This window comes from Acipenser ruthenus, chromosome 16 (genome assembly GCF_902713425.1).
Source record: "Acipenser ruthenus chromosome 16, fAciRut3.2 maternal haplotype, whole genome shotgun sequence".
NCBI classification, from domain to species: Eukaryota; Metazoa; Chordata; class Actinopteri; order Acipenseriformes; family Acipenseridae; genus Acipenser; species Acipenser ruthenus.
This window is the reverse complement of record NC_081204.1, coordinates 22,066,330-22,092,836: the sequence shown is the minus strand read 5'-3', so window position 1 is coordinate 22,092,836 and position 26,507 is coordinate 22,066,330. Positions and strand designations below refer to the sequence as shown.

General features: G+C 40.5%; 1 protein-coding gene across 11 annotated transcripts; it reads left to right on the top strand.

The window, feature by feature from the left end:
- The first annotated feature begins 963 nt into the window (after positions 1-963).
- Positions 964-26,031, top strand: LOC117412347 (myotubularin-related protein 1-like). 11 transcript variants are annotated; one of them, XM_034020659.3, is made up of 19 exons: positions 964-1,319; positions 3,153-3,258; positions 3,859-3,882; positions 5,727-5,750; positions 8,602-8,625; positions 9,522-9,587; positions 11,031-11,106; positions 11,682-11,776; positions 12,445-12,552; positions 13,502-13,603; positions 14,211-14,294; positions 16,885-17,034; positions 19,161-19,349; positions 20,735-20,920; positions 21,676-21,882; positions 22,116-22,208; positions 22,841-22,954; positions 23,724-23,900; positions 24,235-26,031. In XM_034020659.3, exons 1-19 carry the CDS (start codon positions 1,174-1,176, stop codon positions 24,397-24,399), a joined length of 2,136 nt encoding a protein of 711 aa, XP_033876550.1. In that variant the 5' UTR covers positions 964-1,173; the 3' UTR covers positions 24,400-26,031. The 11 variants fall into 11 exon arrangements, with proteins under 11 accessions (XP_033876550.1, XP_058845039.1, XP_033876551.1 ...); XM_058989056.1 differs by lacking the exon at positions 3,859-3,882; XM_034020660.2 differs by lacking the exon at positions 8,602-8,625.
- Positions 26,032-26,507: the final 476 nt, after the last annotated feature.

Here is a 26,507-nt window from a genome sequence, read left to right as displayed (position 1 = left end):
CCATTAAGACTTCAGAAACTTTGTCATTTAAAATTATTTATTTATTTATTTATTTCTTAGCAGACACCTTATCCAGGGTGACTTACAACTGTTACAAAATATCACATTATTTTTACATACAATTACACATTTATACAGTTGGGTTTTTACTGGAGCAATCTAGGTAAAGTAAAAATAATGTGATGTCTTGTAACAATTGTAAGTCGCCCTGGATAAGAGCCCTAACCACTACTCCACACTGCTGCATTTGTAAATAAATATTTTGTATTTATTTACAAATGTAGTCCCATTTGGGGAGGGGGGGGGGGGGGGCAGCTCATAGGTAGTCCTGACCTCAGCCATCAAAATAACTCAATTTTACCTCAATTCAATGAACTGCAATAAAGGAAGATCAGGGGCAGACCACTGGGTGACCGCACTAAATCTCCTGGGCTCAGTTATTGAGATACCAGCATGTGATTAATGCCTGGGTCTGTTCATGGGATGATCTTGAGCCATGGCTCATTGCTCTCCTCAGTATGACTCTTTAGAAGCATCCCATTGAAGGTTCTCAATGGGGTTGAAAAGACTGCAAGGACAATCAGTCGTGTTAGGTAAACGCAGCATCATTTTATAAGCAGAAAACTAAGTGGTGTAGTTGCTACTCTTTAGTCAGCTTTTTAGTAAACTAAAGCTTTTTATGATCTGTTTGTGATTGTTTTGTAGGGCTCTCAGAACTCCTTGGTAATTGGTATGACTCAAGTTTTAGCCAAAATTGTCAGACAGCTCTGCATTTTGCATTGTGCACATGTTCTCTGAATAATCAAATAATACAAAAAAAAAGTTTACATGAAATGGATTCTTTATTTAAAGAAAACAGACAGCTGCATGCTCCCACGCTCTGTTGATTATAGACAACCATTATTTTTGGCACAGCTACAGTATGTTGTGTATTTGAGGCACACAAACCTCTGAGCTGAGCTAGCGTATAGGGCCATTGCATCCTGGGTAATCGCAGCAGTGGAGATACGACTGCTTCCTTATTCAGACGGTAATCGGCGGAAGCGTTTTGTTGTCGTTAAAAAACAAACACAGGAAGCCTCAGCCCCGGGAAACCAAAACGCCTGTCTCCCCAAAGCCAGCTGGGTTTATTGACCACCAAACACAAAAAAGGAAATAGGAAACTGAAATAGCATGGAAAAGCTGACGGCAGGAGCCGGAGGAGGCGGCTATAGCGCAGAGCAGGGCTCAGCTGTTCCCGGAGTCGTTAGGAAACCACCCAGACCACTCGGAGCAGGACTGGGGTCATCCAGGCAGCCCAGCGTGGAGGCTTTGGAGAGGTAAACAAACCTGCAAGCGAGCAGTGCACGCTTACCTGCGACGCACGGATACTGCATCCGGATTCAACGTGCTCCAATTAACAAGCCGTGCAGTCTCTTATTAATTCTATTCTTGAGATGTTTGCATTGCATCATAATATAAATATATATAATATTCCGTATAATACTAGCCGGTATAAACTATATGCCTAATACTTGTATATATTATTATTGCATGCATGCATGCATCTGCGTTGTTGTAGTTTTGAATCAAGTCGCTGCCAGTGCTGCGTGTTTTACAATAACACATATAATAGGGTTTACTGTGTAAGCAATATAACTACTTGTTTATTGAGTTGCACCAGCTTCTAAACCATCACCATTGCCACATATTGCATTACGTTAAAGTGCTTTTGTAGCAATTGAAATGGTTTTAGCTGCTGCACAAAGTACCGTCTTTTATAATGCATACCGGTGCATTGTGAGGATAGAAATGTATAGTGCCTTCTTTTTACACGAATGCAGCTATTGTAAACGCTTCTGTCACGCTGTGCAGTGGACAGGTTTGCTCGTGCTCTACCTGCAGCAGCAGGTGGTTACGAATGTCATGCAAGCCCTCTGTAGTTCAGTGCAGCAGTGCAACAATGTACACGAGGTGCTTCTCATTTATAGAATTATTTTCTACTAGGCAAAACAATTAAATACAAAAGAGAAGGACTGTTTTTTGAAGAATGTTTTTAAACCTTTTCTTTGAGGTAAACTTCTACCCCTCTCCAAAACATGTAGTACGGTTTCATGAACTACAAACCTGATTTAACTGATTTTAATGGGCTTTTTCAAATGTGGACTTCGTTACCAAGTGATATAGTGAACTATTTCAGGAGTCGCACTTTTGAAGACCATGCTGTTACTGCCTTGTTTGAGAACATGGCATTTTGAATGTCGTCAGCCCTGTTAAGTTGATGGGATATCTTGTCCCTGTGGGTAGATGGTTTGGTGTTATGGAAACCTAGCTAGAAAGATTGGTTCTGGAAAAGGTCATGCTTGGGTTGTGCACTTACCCTGATCTATATAAAATCACAACACCTTTGGAGTGATAAAATATGAATAAAACTAGAAAACCGCATAGCCTAGTACAGGAATTAGTAGGTTTTCATGGGTATCATATTTTCCATACTGACTGAGGACCCCCACCCAATGAATCAGTAGAAAAGTCAAATTTAGCTTTTAGAACAGCCTCTTTTGTAGTATAGTGTACATAAGCATACTGTTAGTGAGATATTATAAATGGATGATAAAACAGCAAGTTATTGAATAAAATACCTCCTAGCACATAACAGCAATATTTTGTGTCAATGAATCGGTCCCCTTGCTTTGGAAACGTTGCTTTTTAACCCAAATGGTAAGCATCTGTTTAATGTATGTAAACATCTCTGTGCTTTTGTGGATGGAAGCGCAGCAACCTATACCCTTTGGATGAATTCAGACATTGAAAAAGACACGCTTGTGTGTGCTAGTCTAAGACTTTTCCTCATTTCTACTCTGAGGTTGTGATTGAATGTTGTGGGTGAAAGTAAGGCTAAATAAATAAAAAGGCTGAACTGTGAACCACTGTAAAAAAAAAATCTATGTGAAATTGAAATAAATACTACAATTAAATTTGAATACTAAATCAAGTACTTTTTCATTGAAAATGTGCCTGATAGTTTAAAAGGTACCATTTACACAGCAGGTTTAAATGTTTCCTCTGTTGAATGTAGATTTACAGCCTCAGAGGAGGGTGTAAACACATTCTTTTAAACAGCATGTTTACTCTGTGAAGTCTTGGTATGAATCTAATGGCTGTGTTTCTAGTCCCTCAGGATCGCATGTGGAATGGTGTAGACAGCTGATAGCAGCCACCATCTCCAGCCAGATCGCTGGCCCTGTGTCATCCGAGGCCATCTCCCGGGATTACAAGGTTTGTTCCTTATTTTATCCCCCAGAAATGGCAGTTTAAAGTTACCAATCTGTAGTGATGCTGTTTGTAAAGATTGATTAATGGGGCGCCCTTAAATAGAGCACACGTTTCATTTAAATGTCCTTTTTTCTACATTCCCCTTACTCCTCTAGGCTGTTTGCAGTCCTGTGGTTCAGCATGGGAAGTTTGATTACTGATAAAAGACCACATTACTTTTTAACCTTTTTCTATTCTTCAACTCTTTTATAAAGTCCCATTTAAAGCCCATGTCGCGTGTAACTGCATCAAGATGCATCGGCGCATATTAAAGTAGCTGGGGCTGGCAGAGTTGAAAGGTCACGCTGTCATATGATTGGAATGGAATGAAAAGGTCAGGCAAAGGCAGATCTCGAGCAATATTATAATATTTCGGCAGCATCGTTTATAATATTTTGGCTCATCATAACTAAGGGTCGCTTATAATGATCGAAAACATCAGAATGTGCAAGGAGGACATGGAAATGACATTTGAAGCTTCCTACTCTGTGACGTTGTGTGAGTCTGGGGGCCCCCAGGAGCCCGCGGAGAGATTTCTAATTGGTTTGTGTTTATAACTGACAGGTTGGCTGGAGGCCTGATCTGAGGGTAAGAGTAAAGCTGCAGTGTGTCAAGCTCCTTCCTGTCTTATGCTAAAGTATATTAATTATCTCTGTGCAGTCTCCCCTTCCTGTCTCATTGCGGTCTTCTTTAAGCCAGCGAACAGTTCTGACTAAAAATGTTACTGAACAGGCTGTAAGGTTTAAAACAAAACATGTTACTTACTGTAAGGAGTGTGGAGTAGTGGTTAGTGCTCTGGACTCTTGACCGGAGGGTCGTGGGTTCAATCCCAGGTGGGGGACACTGCTGCTGTACCCTTGAGCAAGGTACTTTACCTAGATTGCTCCATTAAAAACCCAACTGTATAAATGGGTAATTGTATGTAAAAATAGTGTGATATCTTGTAACAATTGTAAGGTGCCCTGGATAAGGGTGTCTGCTAAGAAATTAATAATAACAATAATAATAATAATAATAATAATAATAATATTGCCTGCTGTGCTGCATGTATTCCTATACATACGCTATATACCTGGCGTCCTATACATACTCTATATACCTGGAGTCCCGAAACCATACATTTGCTTACTCTGTGTAGAGAAGATGTACCTCCAATATGGGTATTCATAACTGTCATCAAATGTGTCTGCAGCATTTTCATCCTTTTCGCACTACATAGGCTGTGCATTTCACTGACTGGCAAAACCTTGTTATGTGAATTGGAGGTCATTTTGATCAACATCTCTGTGATGATCCACAGCAGTATGTTATTAGAGCATTTTATGTTACATGAACCACCTGTCCCTGTTTAAAAATATCAAACCAATTGCAATTCTGTTGAAAAAGTACATCTGTTCATTGAGCAGGCAGCAGCAGTAAGTCATGTGTATTGATGTAACCCTACAATCTGTTCAGTAACACTTAAAACATGCTCTAGACCTGCAGATGCTTTACAGCAAAATCTTGATTATCCAAGACAATGTGTTAACCAGACGTCTGCAGTCTGGTGCAGTGAAGTACAGTACGTTAAACAGGTTGTGCAAGGTTCGGATTGCAATCGATTCCAGATCGGGAAAGTTATTTTAACTATTGCATTGCTAGTTTGGATAATACTGTAACTCAGTTTTTACATGTCGTTGTTTAAAATAAGTATGTGTTTTTTGGGTTTTTTTTGTAGGCAAGTTTAAATGGTCTTGCTGAGAGCTCCAGAGCTATCAAATCACAATGCATTTTGATGCAATTTGCTTTTGGCTGAATTTGGGCAAGAGACTTGAACATAAAGAGCTGTTCTATAATCCAAACTCAGGTGGTGCTATTTTGGATTCCTAGCTCAAATTTGCAATCAATTGAAATACATATTTAGGTTTCAATTTTATAGTAAACGTACAACCAAAAACTGCAGACAGGAAGGGAGAACCATGGAAATGTAAATATGCAACAAATGCACAAGTCACTTGACCAAATTCCTTTTCCGACTATGGGTTTTATTTGATCAATTTATAAGCCACCCCTGGATTTTAGTAGATAATTTTACAGCACTGCCATACTTAGCCATAGCTTGACTTTTAGAGTATTTTACAGTACCAGATAACTCCCCCTGGATTTCATGAACCCTCTACTATATTTGTATTGTTAAACCCAGAATAACCCCAAAGATCCTCTGTGCAGTAAAATCCTCTAATAAAAGCAGGAAGGTATAGTTTCATCAAATCAACCCGTTGGTCTGTAGAAACGTATCCTTGCGCTTGTGCAGAGTTGTGGCAGTCTTAGGGATGCTATTGTCTTTTCAGCAATATAATCACTTCTGTCAGCAGAACTTCTGTACTTTCCCAATTCTCCTGTAAAGAGTTTAAAACACTTAATGCAATTGTTTGATTCTTTTTAACGAACAGGTATCCAAGAGGCCTCCTCTGCCGGTAAGAATGACAACAGTATTGGGCTCCTTGTTGTCTTGTCTGTTGTGCTAAATTGAACTGTCTGCTTTGTGCTTTTTGGGAGTGACTTCAGTTTGCCATTGCTGCCTTTGAGAGGGAGTTGCCACTGTCGGCAGATATGGTATAGTTTCCTGTGTGAATAGGTTTCATTCAGGATGATCAAGCGATGAAATGCTTTAGAGACCTGTTCAGTTGTAATGTGTACATTCTTCCATAGTTTCACCTTCTGGGCAATTCAGACACATCATTAACCAAATGTTGGCATACCAGTTGGTTCACTCAGGTAGTATCAGCTGCAGGTTTCCTATAGAACTCCACTTAAGATATGCTGTGACACAATGCTTCAATGAAACTGAATGACAGAGTTTAGTGTGTCCTCTGAAATAGAGACATACTGCCCAGTACTGACAGCACTGGAAGGACTGAATGCAGTGACTGCTGAGATATTCCAGACCAGCTGTGGTGTTACTGAAGGAATCATGTTCACCCAGCTGTACTGTACTTAGAGTAGTGAGACTCATAGATTCTGATTACATGATAAGCTACGAGAGCCAGGCTTGAGTCACCAAGGCCTGAGGTGGAACACAGCCCTGTGCTGTCTGTGTGTTTTATTAGTCACAGTGCATGGTAAAGAGGCACCAGCTGTGCTTTACTTGAACGTGAAGAGGGTTTACAGCTTGAGTATCCCTGGTTTCACAGACTTCTCGGAGGTAATTTACAAAGGCATTGTTACTACTTCTATAAAAAGGTATTTAATGTCTTGGTTGACCCATGGCTGGCTTGGAAAACTCACTTTGTATGTAAATTTATAATATTCTCTTCATAGAGAATAATAATTGAGCGCTTTTCTACGGCTCTAATGCAGCACTGCTGTTAAAGCTTGGCTCAGCACCCTTTTTTATTTCTCTGAGCTGAGATTTGAAGACGCCCTCCATGGCTGCAGTAACACAGATTGTTTTGCCTGTTATGTTTGGACAGAAACTTCTATGCAGAAATAATCTATTTAGTGCAATGCTGTAAATAAGCTTCAAATAATTCTCTTCCTATCAAGGGCATATTGTCCACTGTCCATTTATGTACACGTTTTGTGATTTCCAGACATGATAGTATAAAGACCTCCAATGATACTCGTCCTTTCTTTAGTGATTAGTATTTTTCTGTAGTTCATTTAACACTTGGTGACATAAGTGAAAAGTAGATAAAAAACAATACCTGCCTTATTAGAATTATTTCTTGGTCTACAGACTGGAAGAAATCTGTTTTGTCAAGTCTTATCTTTTTTTCCAGATTCATGTGGTTGCATTTTCCTGTCACATGGAGCCTGCTGGCAAGCACAGTCACGGGGGTATGAATAGAGTAGAGGGGAGGCCGTGGCTCCGGCTCTCACACATTCAATCCACAGTTATGCTGCTGTAGGGAGGGGCTGAAGCAGAGGCAGTCTCTTATGTTTGGAGGCACCTTTTAACAAAACAGGCGACGGAATCTGCTAAGGATTCTTATTGCAGTTCTATTGAGGCTCCGTGTCTCTGAATGTGGGCGGGGGGGGGGGGGTCTTGCTTAAGGAAATGGAAGGGTTATTGAGAGTATCAGAATCTGTTTGTGTACGTAGGCATCTATCTGTCAAGCTCACATTTTCCATATAGATACAGTGGATCTAGGACATGGTGAACTGCTTTTTCATGTTACTGATGGCTCTAATATGAATTTGCAGCAGTCTTTGAATTTAAACAACTAGCGTCAAATTTAGTAACTGATTTATGCTTTGTTTCCTCTGCCTTTCCCCAGGTATAGCTGAGCTGGTCAGTCTGGGCGAGGTGTAGCTGAGGGAGTGTTTCCACTGATGCTCAATTGTACCTTAGCTACACCTCGGACGGGAGTTTCGCTCTCATACCAAACAGGGCCATACTGTGTTGTATGGAGGTATCTCATCGCGAGGTGTGTGCTAAAGAGACACACTGCTTTGATTCATGAAGCTTTTCTCCCATTGTGTGACAAAACCTAATTAATAAGACTAGTGAGAGCTGTGTAAAGACTGAATATGAAGAAAACAGCCACACGTGTTTCTTCAACTTCATCCATCTTCGCCTGTTTGCATATATGAAAGCAATCCCACAATCCAACAAGACCTTTTACTGTTGTACTATGACCTTTACTGCCGCACTACTACTTCCTGTGTCAGCGATACCTGGCAAAATGACAGTGGAACGCAGACAGCCATCATTAAATACACCTCGCCCAGACCGGCCAGCTCAGCTATACCTGGGAAAAGGAAGTGTAAACGAGGTATTAGAAATAGCTGAGCTGAAGAGTGTGAACTTCACACCTTTAGTATAACAATACCTTACTGTAACAATATTTCCTTTTCTTTTCACACTGTAAATACAGTTTTAGTGTGGAAAAAGGGACAATACATTGCACTACAGATTGTTTTAGATTTCCGACTATGGGTTTTATTTGATCAATTTATAAGCCACCCCTGGATTTTAGTAGAGCATTTTACAGCATTGCCATAATTAGCCATAGCTTGATTTCTTTAGAGCATTTTACCAGATACCACCCCCCTGGATTTCATGAACCCTCTACTGTATTTTTATTGTTAAACCCAGGATAACCCCAAAGATCCTCTGTGCAGTAAAATGCTCTAATAAAATCAGAAAGGTATAGGTTCATCAAATCAACCCATTAGTCTGTGCAGAATGGTGGCAATCTTAGAGATGCTATTGCCTTTTCAGCAATATAATCACTTCTGTCAGCAGAGCTTCTGTATTGTCCCCAATTCTCCTGTAAAGTTTAAAACACTTCATGCAAATTTTTTATTCTTTTTAACGAACAGACATCCAAGAGGCCTCCTCTGCCGGTAAGAATGACAACAGTATTGGGCTTCTTGTTGTCTTGTCTGTTGTGCTAAATTGAACCGCCTGCTTTGTGCTTTTTGGGAGTAACTTCAGTTTGCCATTGCAGCCTTTAGAGAGAGAGTTGCCACTGTCGGCAGATATGGTATAGACTCCTGTATGAATAGGTTTTATTCAGGATGATCACTCAATGAAGTGCTTTAGAGACATGTTCAGTTGTAAACTGTGCATTCTTCTGTAGTTTCACCTTCTGGGCACTTTTGACTCCTTATAAACCAATGTTGGCATACCAGATGGTTTACATGATCTCCGGTAGTGTCAGGTGTTGGTGTAGCTGAGGGGGTGTTTACACTGACGCTCAAGTATACCTCAGCTACACCTCAGACAGCAGCATCGTATCTCCTACCCAATGGGGCCAAACTGTGCTGTATGGAAGTATGTCATCGCGAGGTGTGTGCTGAAGAGACGCACTGCTTTGAGTCCTGACGCTTTTCTCTTATTGTGCGACAAAACCTAATTAATAAGACTAGTGACAGCTGTGTAAAGATTGAATTTAAAAAAAGCCACACATGTTCAAAATATTTGGAAACTACAAGAAATGTCATTGACGAGTAAAACAAAAAGCTCTTCGTTTTTTATTTGAAAACAAGTCTTTAGTCTGTGCTTCACAGCTGCCTTCATTTCACACAAACAAACGAATGGCTTTTTGAAACTGGCTGCAGCACTATGGCATCGCATTCCAAACTTCCAGTCTTTCCTGTAACCTGGTGTTTTCTGTTGCTGCCTTTTTTAATGTTGTTTCTAATTGTCCCGGGTGTTCTTTCAACTCCTTTCTACCTTTCCTTTCTTTTCCCTTTCTCCTTCGTTTCTGCTGCACCGTGCTCCTTCCCTCCCTGTCCAGGACTGTCCGGACGGACCCAACAGCTATCTCTCAGACGCTGACCCCAAGCTCACACCTCACACCTCGGCAAGTTGCTGCTTCCTTACTTGGGTTGACTTCTCATTTTGGGTTGAGCAGCCTGTGCTGTGCTGTGCCTTGCAGACCGAGGCTGGAGTTCAATTTGAATTGTTTTATGGCACCACTGTCCTTGTAGCGGCTTTCGAGAGGTACCAACAAAACGAAACAAATAGAAACTGTGATACAGCAGTTTTTGCTTAATATACAGCAGTAGCTATGGGCCTGTAGTATTATCATTCTGAGCTTGCTTTGAGCTTGTCTGAGTTCTACCTTGTCACGTGAATATAGGTTCAGAGCAAGCTCCAAGACAGAAACATTATAATAACTCAGTACTGAAGAATGGAACACATTGCCAGTTACCAGTAATTGAAATGATTTGAAGTTACTTACTTCATAGTCTTATGACAATCTAAGACACTTTTCCATATTTGGAGCTAGACTGATACTTTGTGTTACACACTTGCACATGTCTTTACCACAGTCATTTTAAGTCAATGTAGTGATAGCACCGCCATGATTTCAAATTTAATCCGGCCTTGGTTTTCAAATTTCATATGATTATTCATAAAAACGAACTCATTAATCAAGTCAATGCTAACGTACTGTGTTCAAGCGCTGTGTGGTGTAGCCAGACAGCAGAAAATCTTTACCTTTCTCTGAACTTGTGACAACATTTGCCGTCATTGTTCAAGGCAGATTGTGGGGAAGTGGAGAAGCTTATTAACGGTGTTACACTGATATGCTTCCCCGCCTCACTTCAGAACATGTGTTTTTAAGGAATATTTTCGGGAGCTGTTTTTGCTAGAATAGATACCTATAGTAAGCATAGGAAATAATGACCATAGCAGAGACAACAAAAGAGAATGATTAAGAACACTTTATGGAATATTAAACCATAAGAAATTAAATATTCAGAACCTTGTAAGTTTTGTTTTTGTTCAGTTATTTGCTGGATTATGTACATTTTAAGAAAAATAAATAATTGAAGTATATTTTGCAAAAAAACAAAAAATATATTGATAAACATAGTGAAACTAAATCTGTTAAATGCACATATTAACATTCTGCCATGTGGCTGGTTTCACAGACCCTAATTCACACTAATCTTGGACTGCCTAACCTTAGTGTGAGTGTCATCTGGGGTCTGTGAAACCAGCTGTTTATGTTCAGTTTCTTTCCCAGTTTCCTACAACACAGTATCCTCTTTGCGGTTCCTAATCACTGCTCTGTAGAATTAGCTTGTCTATTCAGAAGCTCATTGTTGCTGTTTCTCTGCTGAGTTCACCTTGCATGTCTGAAGGCTGTTCAGAAACAACAGGGTTTTGTGTGTGGGTGTGTGCACATTGTGGTTCTGTGGTATGAGAATACAAAGGCAATGGAATACATCAGGGTGTGTGTATAGTAATGATTTATACAAGACTGAGACTCACCTGTGGGTTAAATCAATGTCAGGCTCTGAGGGACGGGAACAGACTGGCACAAATGGAAGAGGCGCCACGCTTTCCTGGGGAGTCTATCAAAGCCATCGGTGAGTGCCCTATTCTCTCTCACAGCTAGTTTCACAGACCCGGGTTCATATATATATATATTTTTTAAACCTTACTATTTCGATGTCAGACTCTATTAAAAAAATTAGTATTGTCATTTATTTTGCATTCCAGAAAACAAAACAAAAAAACGGTCCTGTTGGCCTTATTTGTCCCTAGGCTTGGTGTTATGTTTGCGTATTTATATTATTGTCTTGATTCTGAGTAAGTTTGCTTTGAAAGTGCTTCAATGCATTGTTGTGAACGGAGTCATGGCTTGCTAATGTTTTATACAACGACTTTTATATTAATAGAAAAATAATAAAGTTCAGAAAATTGTATCTGTTAATCTAAATTATCCTTTTTAAAGATTTGAGGCTGACCTGACCTGTAGAAGAGGTTTTTAAACCTCCAGTTTCCACTTCTCTCCTGAAACTCCCCTTGTGGTCTCGAAAGCGAATGTATTTTATAATCATCTGCTGATCTTATTAAAAGATATATTTTTATTGTGTTATGCATAGGAGAGAAGTTCTCTTTGATAACATATTGGAAGCGGTAATGTGTTTTCTTTCCGCAGCTAAAGATGTGATGTATATCTGCCCTTTCACTGGAGCGGTTAGCGGGACACTCACTGTGACTGATTACAAACTTTACTTCAAGAGCCTGGAACGGGTAAGCACCCAATGAAGCAGTCAGCTTTCCTCTGCAGCCTCTCTACTTTATTGATAGAGTAACTTTGCAATGCATTTCCTCCTCATAGCAGTACAGCCAAATGCACACAATCAATAACATTCATGCAGCACTGTCAATCTCAAAGCACTTTACAGAAACAGCCACCAACATTTACAAATGAACAAGCTAAAAACTGAACGAATAATGCAATTGTGGATCCTGGTCACATTTATGCATATACTGTGTCTTGGGAAGCATTTGTCCAATTGTGACAAAAACACAAGCAGATTTTTCTTCCTTGGGGTACTGTATAAAAAGAGGCTGTTTGTCTGTCTGTCACACATCCATTTTTATATTTATATGATGAACCGCTTATCCATGTGTGCTGAAACTGGATAAGGACATAGCACTGTATGGAGGCACCCTGATAAACTTACTCTTTCACATGTGCATAGTGTACAGTGAGCATCAGTCGTGCTGATCTAGTTTTTCAAGATACCGATCTCTCTAGAATGTACAGCCGTGGCGGTAAATGATAATCACTGGCATGCTTGTTTTAAGCTTCATTCTGCATAATGTACCATATAGAAAACAACTGAACTATATTCCTTATTCATATACAGTGTGTTAAGCAGTGTGATCCCTAACCTGAAGCATTTCCCCGGCAGGAACCACCGTTCATCCTGGATGTTAATCTGGGAGTGATCAGTCGACTGGAAACCATCGGAGTCCAGAGCCATGGGGAGAACTCGTGTGGGATGGAGATTGTGTGCAAGGTACAGCACGGCACTATAGCAAGACTGAGTTTGGAGAATCACTGTGCTGTGCTTGCTGCTGGAGGCTGTGTGCTCTCCCATGTTAATATGAGCTTTCCCTACTGTACTGATGCATGTATTCCTTGCACATTGACTGATTGATTGTGTTTCCTCAATGGGATTGTCCTCTTAGGGGTGAGGGAGCAGCTCAGCCTTCATGCATCTCCAATCATTGGTCTCTTTTTGACCAAGCCCTCTGTGGCAATTGTGATCAATGTCTATGTTGATTCCATTGAGGGCTTAATGTTGATAACATCAAAGGCTATTAAATAAGCCCACTGTGCCACCTGGATATATGATTCACTTCACTTCAAGTTTGTTTTAAGCAGGGGTTAGTTAAGCATCATAGCATTCAATAACATCATGAAAACAGTAACATGGGATTATTTTGCTTCACCAGTGCAATACAATATTACATATATTTATTATAAATCACAGAAATCAGCCAACTGCTGTTAAGGTTTTGTCAGGATTCCAGTTGTCAGGGATGGAAATGAGACTGCAATTGCACTGCAGTTTCACCCACTCCACTCCAGCAGGTGTGTTTTATTAAACTCGTACCAGGTATGGATCAAACTTCTTTGCAAGGGGAGTCTTCTTTCCATCCATGCTGTGTGCATATGTCATCCCGTGCATAGCAGATAGGGCTTGTTTTTTATGTGTTAGAGACCCCTTGAACACGACTTGTACAAACATCAGGATGTGTTTTGAAATGCTCATGTAGTCCTGTAGTGCAGCGTTGGAGTAATACTCCTCAATTAACACTTTGATATATGTATATATGTGTGATATGGCATTCCCTGTTTACTGCAGACTATCTGTACTTATTCCAGTTTCACATGGGGCTGTGTTCAACACAATAAAAGCTGTATGGCTCTGTACATTTGATTTTCCTTTCTGACATTGACAGGATATGAGAAACCCACGCTTCGCTTACAAACAGGAAGAGCAGAGCAAACTGGAGATCTTTGAAAACCTCACCAAACATGCATTTCCCGTTTCCAACGACCTGGTGAGTACCGGGGTCTCTATTTCACTAAGGTAGTTGATTGAAGAGACGGAACAGCAACCCGAGAGAGCACCTCACACTGCAGTCCAATTCCTCCTGTGCTGTATGAGATAGCAGACCCAGTTCACATCCCCAACGGTAGGGACACCATTCCTCCTCCCCATGTAATCGGCTCGTGTAACTTTTTTCTGAAACTATTGAAGTTGACATTTTCAAGCAAATTGTGGGCCAACGGGTTACTTGACATCTTGCAGGGAATAAATATGATTTGTTGGAAAGCTCTTGCAAAAAGCTTTAGAGTGAGGAAACCCCTCCCCAGGATTTGGTCCAATTGAGCTGAAACGACCCTATTGCATGAGATTCAATCAGTCTTCATTTAGGATAGTTTACCGTTAGTAATGTGGCCTCCTGTTCAGTCTCTGGTAGCATCTAGCGTTTCACTTGAATCTCGAGACCCATCAGTATAAAGTGTATATATCTTGTTGCTTCCGAAGTTAACAGTAACATGGTAGAAAACGACCTTGTTTCAGTGCTCCCTTGGTTGACTGTAACCTGGCTGTTGGTAATCTCACACACACACACACACACAACCCTTGTTTTTGTCTTTTAGCCCCTCTTTGCGTTCCTGTATAAGGAGAAGTTTCCTGTTGATGGCTGGAAAGTGTACGACCCTGTAGCTGAGTATAAAAGACAGGTAAAGCATTCAGTGAGCAATCTTCCTGGAAGTGCAGGGACCTCTCAAGGGTTTAGAGTGCTTTTATTTGAGTGGCACTCAGTTTTCCACTTCAGTGGCTCGGGTTGAGACCTGATCTGGAGCGCGAGTGTGAATCCCACGTGGACCCTGACAATGATAATAATGGAATTGCAATGTGCAGAGGATAAAGTGCTGTGCGGAGACTGAGAGATCCGTCTCATTTTCAAGGGGGTCAAGTGAAAAAATAAAAATAAGGAAAAACTAAAAAGCCATCAAAATGTTAATTTAACATTTACAAACCCAGTGCCACACATACCGAGTGTGCGCATAATCGCATGGGAACAGTTCCTGGAAGATGACAAAGATTTGTGTAAAATCAGGAGTTTAGAGGATTATTGACACACACAGTCTGAAAATTCTTCTCTTTTGTTTCTATAATTTTGCTTTTCGCACATCACTGCACCCTCAAGACTCCTGTTCTCCTTGACCCAAAGGGCCCTATTTTGAAGCAAAGGCAGGGATGGAAATAAGACTCATTGCACCCATTTCAGGTTTTACTACAAGCTTGATTAGCCACATAATATAGGTAACAATCTCAGATGTGTCTGGTTACATGCATAGTAAAACCAGGAACAGATCAAACTGCTGTGCAAAAGGAACATTATTTTTAGAGGGCAATACAACTAGCAAGAAACAATTTGCTGGAAGGAGCAATGAAATTTTTGCTCCAAATTGTTTTTTTCTTGGTCTTGCACTTCAGTTGAATTCCAAGGTTACCTTGTGCTTTATAATGCCAGTGATCAAGAAACATAACTTGTATCAAACAATTCTACATAATTATAGGCCTATTTCAAATCTTCCTTTTGTGGCAAAGATATTAGAAAGGGTACTTGCAAATTAACTGCATCAATTTATGACACAAAACAACATCTATGAAAAATTTCAGTCTGATTTTCGCCATGCACATAGTACTGAGACAGCTCTTGTTAGAGTATTAAATGATCTATTAATTGGCACCGACTCTGGATATTTATCAGTTTTAATTTTATTAGATCTAAGTGCTGCTTTTGATACCGTGGATCACTCTATCTTAATCAATTGCATGCAAAATTGTGTGGGTTTATTTGGGTTTGTTTTATCCTGGTTCAAGTCTTATCTTTCTGATAGGTCTCAATTTGTTTTAATTGTTTTAGGTCCTTTATTATTTTCCATTAATATGCTCCCTCTGGGAGATATTATAAGCAAACATGGAGTAAATTTCCATTTTTATGCAGATGACACCCAGCTGTATTTGTCTCTAAAACCCAGTGATGCCTCTTTTGGGACCAATATAGTATCTTGTCTTACTGACAAAGGGCTGGATGTCTCAACATTTCTTAATGTTGAATGCAGAAAAAGAGATGTTTTGTTAGTGGGTTCATCAAACCAGCTAAATAAGCCTGAATCATTTGGCCTGGATTTCAGCAGACTACCTTCTGAACCTGTACTAGAAATGAGAAATGTAGGTGTGATCTTCAACCTTACTCTTTTATTTGAGAAACATATAAAAAAGATTACAAAATCTTTTTATCATCTGAGAAATATTGCAAAACTTAGACCTATAGTTTCTACATCTGACACTGAAAGACTAGTACATGCCTTTGTATCCTCCAGAATTGATCATTGTAATGCGTTATTTTCTGGCATCCCAAAATGTTTACTGTCTTGTTTGCAGCTGGTTCAAAATGCTGCTGCTAGAATCAGGACTAAAACCAGAAAAAGGGAACATCTCACCCCAGTGTTGGCTTCTTTGCATTGGCTTCCTGTAAATTTTAGAGTTGATTTTAAAATACTGTTATTAACTTAGAAGGCCCTAAATAACTTGGCACCAACCTATTTAGGAGAACTGCTTACCCCATACATCCCCAATCGTAACCTTAGATCCCTGTATGTTAAATGGGGAGGAAGGGCTTTTCTTATAGAGTCCCCAAACTTTGGAATGAGCTGCCAGCACATGTGAGGGAAGCTGAGACCTGATCTGTTTTTAAAACAAGACTAAAAACATAATTGTTTGAGCTGGCATTTTTATAATATATATGTATCTATATATCTGTCTCTCTCTATATATATCTATCGCTCTATCTCTCTCTATATCTGTTTTAGTTTTATTGTATCTGTTTGATATGTACTACTTTGTATTTTTATATGCATTATGTATATATTTTTTTATTTAGTTACTGATGTTTACATTATATATTTCTTAATTTGATTTATCTCCTCTGGACCAGTGATTGCAGCACAAAAAAAAAAGAATCATTGTCTTGCACTACATTACATCTTAGAATTCCAAGGGGAATAAAAAGGGAGGTGTTGTATTTAAAAGCAAGAAATGTATAAGGCAGTCCGACTTTAAATTCCTGCCATTGATATGGAGGCCTCGTCTGCAGCTCTGTGTAGCTTTAAAATAACCTGTTTGTATAATCATTTTGTAATCTCGATTGACAAAATTGGAAAATAACAAAATTCAAAAACAGACTATGTATGTAACCTCCCTTGTATATTTGTTCCTGTCATAGATGTTCTATTAAACTTCAGCTCTGATATTCCCCAGGGTCTGCCGAATGAGAGCTGGACAATAAGTAAAGTGAACAGCAACTATGAATTGTGTGACACCTACCCTGCTCTCCTGGTCATCCCCACCAGCATCAAGGACGAGGATCTGAGGAGAGTGGTGGCGTTCAGAGCCAAGCATCGCATTCCTGTGAGTGAGGGGCTTGTTGTATTAGTGTGTGTGTGTGTGTGCTTCAGAGCTAAGCATCGCATTCCTGTGAGTGAGGGGCTTGTATTAGTGTGTGTGTGTGTGTGTGTGCGCTTCAGAGCTAAGCATTGCATTCCTGTGAGTGAGGGGCTCATTGCATTAGTGTGTGTGTGTGTGCGCTTCAGAGCTAAGCATTGCATTCCTGTGAGTGAGGGGCTCATTGCATTAGTGTGTGTGTGTGTGTGCTTCAGAGCTAAGCATTGCATTCCTGTGAGTGAGGGGCTCATTGCATTAGTGTGTGTGTGTGTGTGTGTGCGCTTCAGAGCTAAGCATCACATTGCTGTGAGTGAGGGGCTCATTGCATTAGTGTGTGTGTGCGCTTCAGAGCTAAGCATCACATTGCTGTGAGTCAGAGGCTTGTTGTATTCAGTGTGTGTGCGCAGAGGGGAGTTACAGTCTCCAGAGATCAGAAAACCTCACAGCACATAACAGAATGTATATTCTAGCCACTTGCACCTCAGGGTCCATATTGTCTTCTCCATCCATCCATCCATCCATCCATCCATCCATCGTTTGTCACCAACCACCAGTCACTGTAATAATTTGAGAACATTTTCACAAAACGACGTGAAACTCTGTAGAATGTCAGTCAACTTTCAGAGCTCTGTTGAAAAGCAGTCGCATGGCAAATTTACTGCCAGAAAGCCAGGTGTTAGTGCCAGCTTACTCTGGTTTACATTTAGGTGTAATTGCAATTATTAATGCATTGAAAACTGACCACAGTGTTCAAATGCCACTTGCTGTGTCGCTGTGAATTTTGTAACTTTGTACAAGTCGTCAGACTTGTGATATCTGTAGTTCAAGGGTTACACACATTGCTTCTGATGTGTTATGTGCACAAGATCATAATTGGACTAATACGTGCCCATGGAGTAAACATCTCACAGCCCTGTGAGAATACGTGTACATAGTGGGGTGCCGTGGGGAGACTATTCTCTGTACTGAAAATCCCTGTTTCCTTGTGTTTGTAGAGTGAGTGTAGTTCCAGAAATGGACACCAGGTGTCAGTTATAGGAGCCTACAGTCTTTTGCAAAGGGAAGCACATTACCACTCTTCCAGTGTAAATTAAAGTCTTGTGAAGGGGTAATAACTCCCTTAGAAGTCCCTTTATTATTATTATTATTATTATTATTATTATTATTATTATTATTATTATTATTAAATTTTATTTTCACTTGGACTGGTGAAGTCCATTTAACCTGCCTTCACAAAATCTTTGTCAAAGTATGGGAATGCATAGCATTTTACACATTCCAGGTTTTACTATGAGCTTGATTAGCCACAGCGTATAATTAAGAAGCACGGGTGTGTCTTATTAAACTTGGAGTAAAACCAGGAATGGATCAAACTGCTATGCAGAGGGAGTCTTATTTCCAATCCCTGAAGTATTTTACAAGCACAGAACATCAAATTCATATAATGAAAAAACAATCCGGAGCAGTGATGAAACATCGATTTGGATGGGAAATCTGTGTGTGTGGCAGGTTCAGAAACAGGGCTGTTGAATCCAGATCACTTACACATATATCACAAATGTGTTGTAAGAAATATGATTTGAGTTTTATACATTTAAGGGTTATACTTGCTGTTTAGACAAAGCAGTTACCTTTTTATATTAGCCCATTTATATTATAATCTCCATTAAACCCAGATGGCTGCAACATCTCATTTGAGTTTTGATTTTGTTGCCTTTTTAAATACTTTATTTACTGCTTATTTGATAGTATTACCTTTCAAACGGCATGTTAAATATAGAAGCAGGTCGAAGCTCAATGTCACGTGATTCCTCAAGACCAGGAAGCTAAAACCACACAGACCTTTAAGCAATAAGGCAGCCAATTAGAGAAACCCAGAAGGAAAAAAAAACATTTAATTGGCATTAGTAGCTGCTGTATATTTCCTTTCATAAGGAGGTCAAATAATCAGACAGGCTGGGGAAGAACACCGTTGGGATTCATGTCTTATTAGATCATTAAAACAGACCCTGCTGTGTAGAATCGCTGGTCTGCCTTTGTATTTCTGAAGGGTGTTTGACGTTCCTGATGAAGGGCTGCTGTGCTCCCTGCAGGTTTTATCATGGATCCACCCGGAGAGCCAGGCTACCATCACCCGCTGCAGCCAGCCCTTAGTGGGGCCCAGCGACAAGCGCTGCAAAGAAGATGAGAAGTACCTGCAGACCATCATGGACGCCAACGCCCAGTCTCACAAACTCACCATCTTCGATGCCAGGCAGAACAGCGTCGCGGACACAAACAAGGTGAGAATCGGAACAGAGCTTAAGAGCAGGCTAGCGCCATCGTGGCATCTGATGCAAGAGCACAGAATAGAATTAGAGCAGACCGTTAAGCTCGCTAACACCATCGTGGCATCTGATGCAATAGAATAGAATTGGAGCAGACCACTCTGCTTGCTAGCGCCATCGTGGCATCTGATGCAATAGAATAGAATTGGAGCAGTCCACTCTGCTTGCTAGCGCCATCGTGGCATCTGATGCAATAGCATAGAATAGAATTGGAGCAGACCACTCCACTCACTAGTGCCATCGTGGCATCTGATGCAAGAGCACAGAATATAATCTTTTTTTGTCCTGGTATTTTAAAGGTTGTTGTTTCAACTATAAAAAATAAAGTCCTTGTGAACTTGCTCTACCCTCTTGCTAGTCTTTCAAGGCTGAAGAGAGTTCATTCTTTTATCCTGTGTCATTTAGATTAGCCCAGTTTCTCTCTTTGTTGTATTTTTTGTAGTGAGGTGACCAGGACTGGACACAGTATTCTAGGTGTACTCAAACTAGAGCATTATATAAGATTAGCCTCACTTCCCTGGCCTTGTATTTCACACTTCTAGCTACAGTATAGACTAACATTCAGTTTCCCTTTTTTATTGCCTCTCCACATAGGCGGGATACTGTTAAAGTCTGAACCCCAAGGTCCTGTTCAACAGCCTCAAACAAATTCTCTTTCTACTTCTCCTAAATATAATTTGCCTGCTCAGTTACAGAGCAGGTCCGAATCCCTTTGAATTACCTGTCTTTGTCATCTGCAGGTTTACAAGCTTGCAGTGTGAATCTTATCCAAGTAATTGATATAAATGAGGAACAGTCCCAAGCACTGACCCACATAGTCTGGCTGCACACCGCTTACTAGTACTTTATGTCACTTTATATATGCAGATCTTAAGTATTTTTTTTCTTAACCTTATCTGTTCAGTGTATATATTCAAGGTGATTTCGTAATTCACTCAACATTGTTGGAGCGCTGTGAAAACTGGAGGGTAAGTGGAGGATGATATGCAAAGGAAAATTGTCTGTGACAGAGACACTCTTGTGATGCACCGTTTGGCCACCTGGATGTTGTTGTGATTGTTGAATGGCAACATTTAAGGAGAATTGAAACCTGTGCCAAACCACAATGTTGCATGAATTATGAATCGCCCTGTATTTAAATACTGATGGCTGAGCTAAAAAAAAGAATTAATATTAAAACATACGCTGAACCAGCCATCAGGTTTTCTTTATTCTTTTTTAAATGTTTAAATGTTCCAATGTTTCAGAAATTCTTCCTGTATCCTGCCAGCTCAGTGCATATCCCAGAGTGAGAATGTGTTTGTGCTGCAGCTCCCTTATTGGAGGTTTTATTTTTTCAGGCTAAAGAGGGCGGGTATGAGAGTGAGAGTTTCTACACCAACGCTGAGCTGACCTTTTTAGAAATCCCCAACATCCACGTGATGAGAGAGTCCCTTCGCAAGCTGAAGGAAATCACTTACCCCGTCATCGATGAGGCCAAGTGGCTCTCCAACGTGGATTCAACCCACTGGCTGGAGTACATACGGGTGAGCATGACGCGCTGGCCAGCACTTTTAAGCAGCCATCCAGAAAGATGGGAGCGAATGCAGAACACGGTTAATGTGTTAGACATTGTAACACAGCAGAATGATTATTTGTGGCTGTGAAAATGAAGGCTGAAAGACAACGTCAAGCCTTTCTATTGAGCTTCCCTATCCTTCTATCTCTGTCATTCTCTAAAATAGCTCCACATACAAGCAGACTGTGTACTTGTTTGTGTGATTTAAGTATTATTAAAGAATTAGCAAGAAACAACAAAGGTGCATGTAGGACCTCTCAAATGAGCCTGGTTATTGATTTGAAGCTTTTTAGCATCAACGTTTCACTGTTCTCCAAACTTCACCAAAGATTTCATACACATATTTGTAACCTGTACATTCACTCTTTCATGTTCTTGCTGTACTTTTGCGCTTGCATTCAAACTGCTGTTTCAGCAGCTCAACTCTACCCACACTCCTCACTGTGGATTTGAGAACAATATTAACAATACACACTATCCCTTTCAGTCCTGTTTCGACTGAGGATCCTCTGAGCATGCACTGGTTTCTTTTTCTGGCGTTAAGTGGTAAATGCAGTCGCTTGGTATTTGGCATGCAAGGAGATGCCTGTCTGTCTGAATGATTGCTATGTCACGCTTCTCTTTCTACCACTCATGGTTCCTGTCACTGATCATTGCTCTATCTGCAACCGTGGCGGGGGAGGAATGCCGCTGACGCGCTTGTGCTTTTCTCTCCGTACCCAGTTGCTTCTGATGGGTGCCGTGCGCATCGCAGATAAGCTGGAGTCAGGGAAGACCTCGGTGGTAGTGCACTGCAGCGATGGCTGGGACCGCACGGCACAGCTCACCTCCCTGGCCATGCTCATGCTGGACAGCTACTACAGGACCATCAAAGGCTTCGAGGTGCTTATTGAGAAGGAGTGGATCAGCTTCGGACACAGGTTTGCAGTGGTAAGAAAGGGGCTCCTTTTGAAAGGCAGTGGGGACACTACAGTATAGACACTACATTGCTGCTCTTTACTGAATACATAAAGATTACAAAAGGAATATGTAACCAAATTGCGAGTTCCTGAAATAAACCAGGATTGTGCATCTAGTAGCCTGGCACTAATAAAACTAAGAAGCATGTGATAGGAGTGTGCTGTGCTTGAGATCAGCCTTCATGCTCAGAACTGTGTTTCCAGCGTGTCGGCCATGGAGATGTGAACCACACGAACTCTGAGAGATCCCCCCTCTTCGTGCAGTTCATAGACTGTGTCTGGCAGATGATGAGGCAGGTAAGAGACTAACCCTTGTGTGCCTGTATTTTTTATTTTTGTCCTTTTTTATTTTCCAATTGTATTCATATTTTTTTTATTTATTAGACTGCTCTTAACTGTTCTATTTTTTAAAACTGCCTTCTTATCATTTTTTTAAAATTTTACAATTAAACAAAAAAATTATCCAATTTTATAATGTTTTGGTTTTAGACAATTTTTCTAATTAACAAACTAGCTTTTTATTGTAGTTTTTCTAACTTTACACTAAAACCACATTTTTGTCTCAAATTTGTGATTCATTAAATTTTGTATTAGATTGTTTTTAATTGAATGGTTGAGTTCTTTTTTGTGTTAGAAGCGCTTTGGGACCCTTGTGATGAAAGGCACTATAGAAATGTACTGCACTGTTAAATGACCTCTTATTGGTACTGGCAACACTGTCCATTTTACTTCAATGGTGTACTGTGACCTTCAGCACAAGCAGTCACGAGGTACCAGGAAGCAGCCGTTTAATTTTGACCTTGAAAAGTCTGTGTCTCCTGAATTCTGAAAGTTAAAATTAATAACAGTGATAAAGTTCACAGTGATAAAGGTGATAAAGCTGCTGACGTTTAGAATAACTGTCCTGAATGAAATCTGTCTCTTCCTAGTTTCCGGCTGCGTTTGAATTCAACGAGCTGTTCCTCATCACTATCCTGGACCACCTGTACAGCTGCCTCTTTGGAACATTCCTGTATAACTCTGAACAGGAGAGAGTGAAGGCGGTACGAACCAAGTTCTTAGACGGGGACCAGAATGGGCAGAAATAACAGTTGACAAATGAAATACCTGGGTCCAAGCAGTTGGGTCATGAGTTGAAACAAAAAAAGAGGCTAAAGTGATGTGATATCAGCTGATAGTGGAACAGTAAATGTGTGGCTTCTACAGTTACATCTCAGAGGAGACCGCAAGAATTCTGTTATCCTGCCGTTGTGTTTATTAAACAAATTCTGCTTCAGATATTGGTAAATACAAATGTACCTTTAGACCCTATAGTGTGTCTTTTAAACGTTTTGTTAAGTAGGTTTCATAGAAGAATATTCTAGGGGTGTTTAGTTTTTAGATGTTTAAACATCTAAACTTATTTGGGAATGCTTGTAACCAGTCAGAAAAGCGTATGTGTATAATTGAGTATGTGTGCAGCATTTAATAGTATATGGAAAAGTTCAGAAATCTTCAATATGGAATAAATGGGCCTACACTGTACACTTGATGTAGACACAAAGGCTTACGCCGCCACTGTATTTGACCTGCATATGTTTGACAACTCTTAAATACTTGGCTATCGTTTAAACTCTAAACTGATCACACCCCTAGTGTATTTTAAGAAGCTGTTTATTTTCAATTGGTCGAGCTGTGATTTTCTCACACGTTTTCGTTCCCAGTCAGTGTGAAATGTAAGGAGTGCATTGTAAGACAGACAACTGCATGACACTGTGGCTGTCCAGTGACTCCATCCTTCAGTGGTGTGTTTGTCTTCCCTCTCGGTTCTAGGAGCTGCACACTAAGACAGTGTCCTTGTGGTCCTACATTAACAGCCAGCCAGAGGAGTTCACCAACCCCTTCTATGTGAACTATGAAAACCACGTTCTGTACCCCGTGGCCAGCCTGAGGCATCTTGAGCTGTGGGTCGATTACTACGTGCGCTGGAATCCACGCATGAGACCACAGGTAAGACGAGGTGCCAGGGCTGGGTGTCTCAAAGTGTACAAAGGTTTGGGCTGACCATGGTAATAGTTTGTAGTTTAACCCAGTACCCCAGTACCATTGATGACCATGATTGCATAGCAATGGCCAGTTATGGTGTACAACCGTGTCCTAACTACAGTATGGTCTAACAATGTGAACAATGTGAATTGCTGTGGGGCCATAAAGTAACCATGGTACATCAGGGCTGACCTTGTTAACAGTTCATGGTTTACTCACAGAAGAACATGGTGTAACCTGCTTTAGACTGTGATGCGTTCCCTCGGATTCAGATTTATGGTTTTGCTGGTTCACACAGATGCCCGTTCACCAGAACCTGAAGGAGCTGCTGGTGATCCGCTCGGAGCTGCAGAAGAAGGTGGACGAGCTGCATAGAGAGGCCAGCACCCGCTCCCTGTCCTCCTCTTCCGACCGGGGCTCGTCCCCCTCCCACTCTGCCACCCCCGTCCACACCACCGTGTGACAGGCAGGGACGCACCGGAGCACCCCCACATCTGTGCCAATAGCATCACAGAACAACAGTATGCACAGAGGAGGGACAAATACAAAGAGACATGCTGGCTTCAGAGAGACTCAACTCATGAGATATTTAAAGAATGTGTGTTTTTATTCATGAAACTGCTGTGAAAGAAGCCAGCAGTACTTGGTTATTCCTAGAAATGATTTTTAAAAATAACATCCTTCAGTGAGGATATTTTAAAGTGGGCTGTATATTTAAAATGTATATTGTTATCTAAATCATCATTCAGCTTGTGCCCGGATGTTGGCAGTAGGTGTTGTGTACAAGGCTCATCAAGCTCAACCAGTCATGCTTGCCGTAAAAACCGGTGTATAAGTCGCACCGGTGTATAAGTTGCCCCCCACCCCCTTTTTGAGACAACAATTTCAGGAAAAAACCTATAGGTCACACCGGTGTATAAGTCGCTCCCCCCTTTTTTAGGACCCCCTAAAATACCTGGAAAATAGACTTCTACAAAGGTTTTTACAGTACTTCTATTTTGTTACGGAATATAAGAAGTCAGTATTGAGAATAAGGGATAGTGCCAAACGGTTAAAAGTCACGACTAACAGTCGTTTCTTTAAACTACAGGCCAGCTGGCGTTGTGTTAGTAAAGCTGTTGCAATTGCGTGCATTGACTTTAAATGTCCTGGACTGTGAATAAGCACAGCACACTATCCAGTCTAGGTCACTGCTGTTGGTGTACACATGTTAAAAAATGCCCTACTCTCTATAGTGTAGTTTTTATCTGAAATAAAAAAGGATGCATTCAGTTTATCCACATGCTGCCACTTTTTAAATCATGGGAATAGTTTCCTCCCTGGCCTTTTACACAAGACTATGGGACTCAAAGGGCACTGTTTTATTGTTCTAATAGTGAAGGGGATTATATCTGCTGCTGTCTAGATCACTTGAGCAGGTGATCTACCTTCTTTGATGTGCTTTTACAGTGTCCTGTCCCACACGTGCATATAGCCATTCTTTTTATTATCTCAAGTCATGGATGAAGGGATTTGAAACACACACAAACATGAAATATTCCATTTTTTTCAGCACATGTTGGCATGCCATATAGCATTTTGTTCAGAAGAGTCTTTCTTGAACGTGTTACCTAATAATAATAATTAATTGTAAAGGTCATTGGCCTAGGTTTAAATAGTGTTTACAAAAATAGTTCCTTTTTAAAAAATTCTATATATGCTCACTTTTATATATGATATTTAGCTAACTTATATTGCACCTAATGTGTTATGTACAATGTGTTATTTCTGTGAGTACTGATATGTTTCCAATGTGTGTCTTTTCCCAAGATGTGCCATATCTTTAAGAAAGTATTATAAAAACTTAAGACATTCCTTGATACCTTAAACATGCTCTTGTTTGTGATTTCACTTTGTTTTGTTTTTAGTGTTGAACAGCTTCGCTCAGGTTGAAATGTATGGGTAGACTGTATGGATACCATTGAGGTTCAGGGTTACCAATTTGGTTTATTTATCAGATGCATGTAACAGTGTGGGTCCCGTATGTTACTGAACCACACAGTGTTTTTATTATTTCGACATTAAGGATGTATTAAAAGTGTGTGCGCGTGCTGAATCAAGTACTGACAGCCTGTTTTGTTGTTCTACAGCACGTCTCAAATATATTCACCTAAACACTTAAGCTGCAGTCGGATGTGCCCTGTCGACAGCCAGGATAGTAGAATTGTTCAGTCCTGTAGGCTGGAGTGTATTGACAAGCCAGTCTGGCAATTAACATCATGTTCTGTGCTCTTCGATTTGTGTTTGCTGGAAATTGTGTAACTGTCCAACCACTGTAGCTGTAATGGAGTGTAGTGCTGATCACAGAGTGGATAATGTAGTGCGCAGGGTTGAGCTAGTCCATTACAATCCAGCTGGGATTCCTTTGCCTTACTTCTCCCAGAAACTGCCTTTGAACACAAGTTAGAATCAGACCCTGCAGAGCAGTGCTGTGTCCCGGGCAAGACTGTGTATCTGCACTCTGCAGGTTGTGGGTATTGGACTGCCATAAATACAGCTGCTTCGCACATACAGTCGGTAAAAGAAACTTGA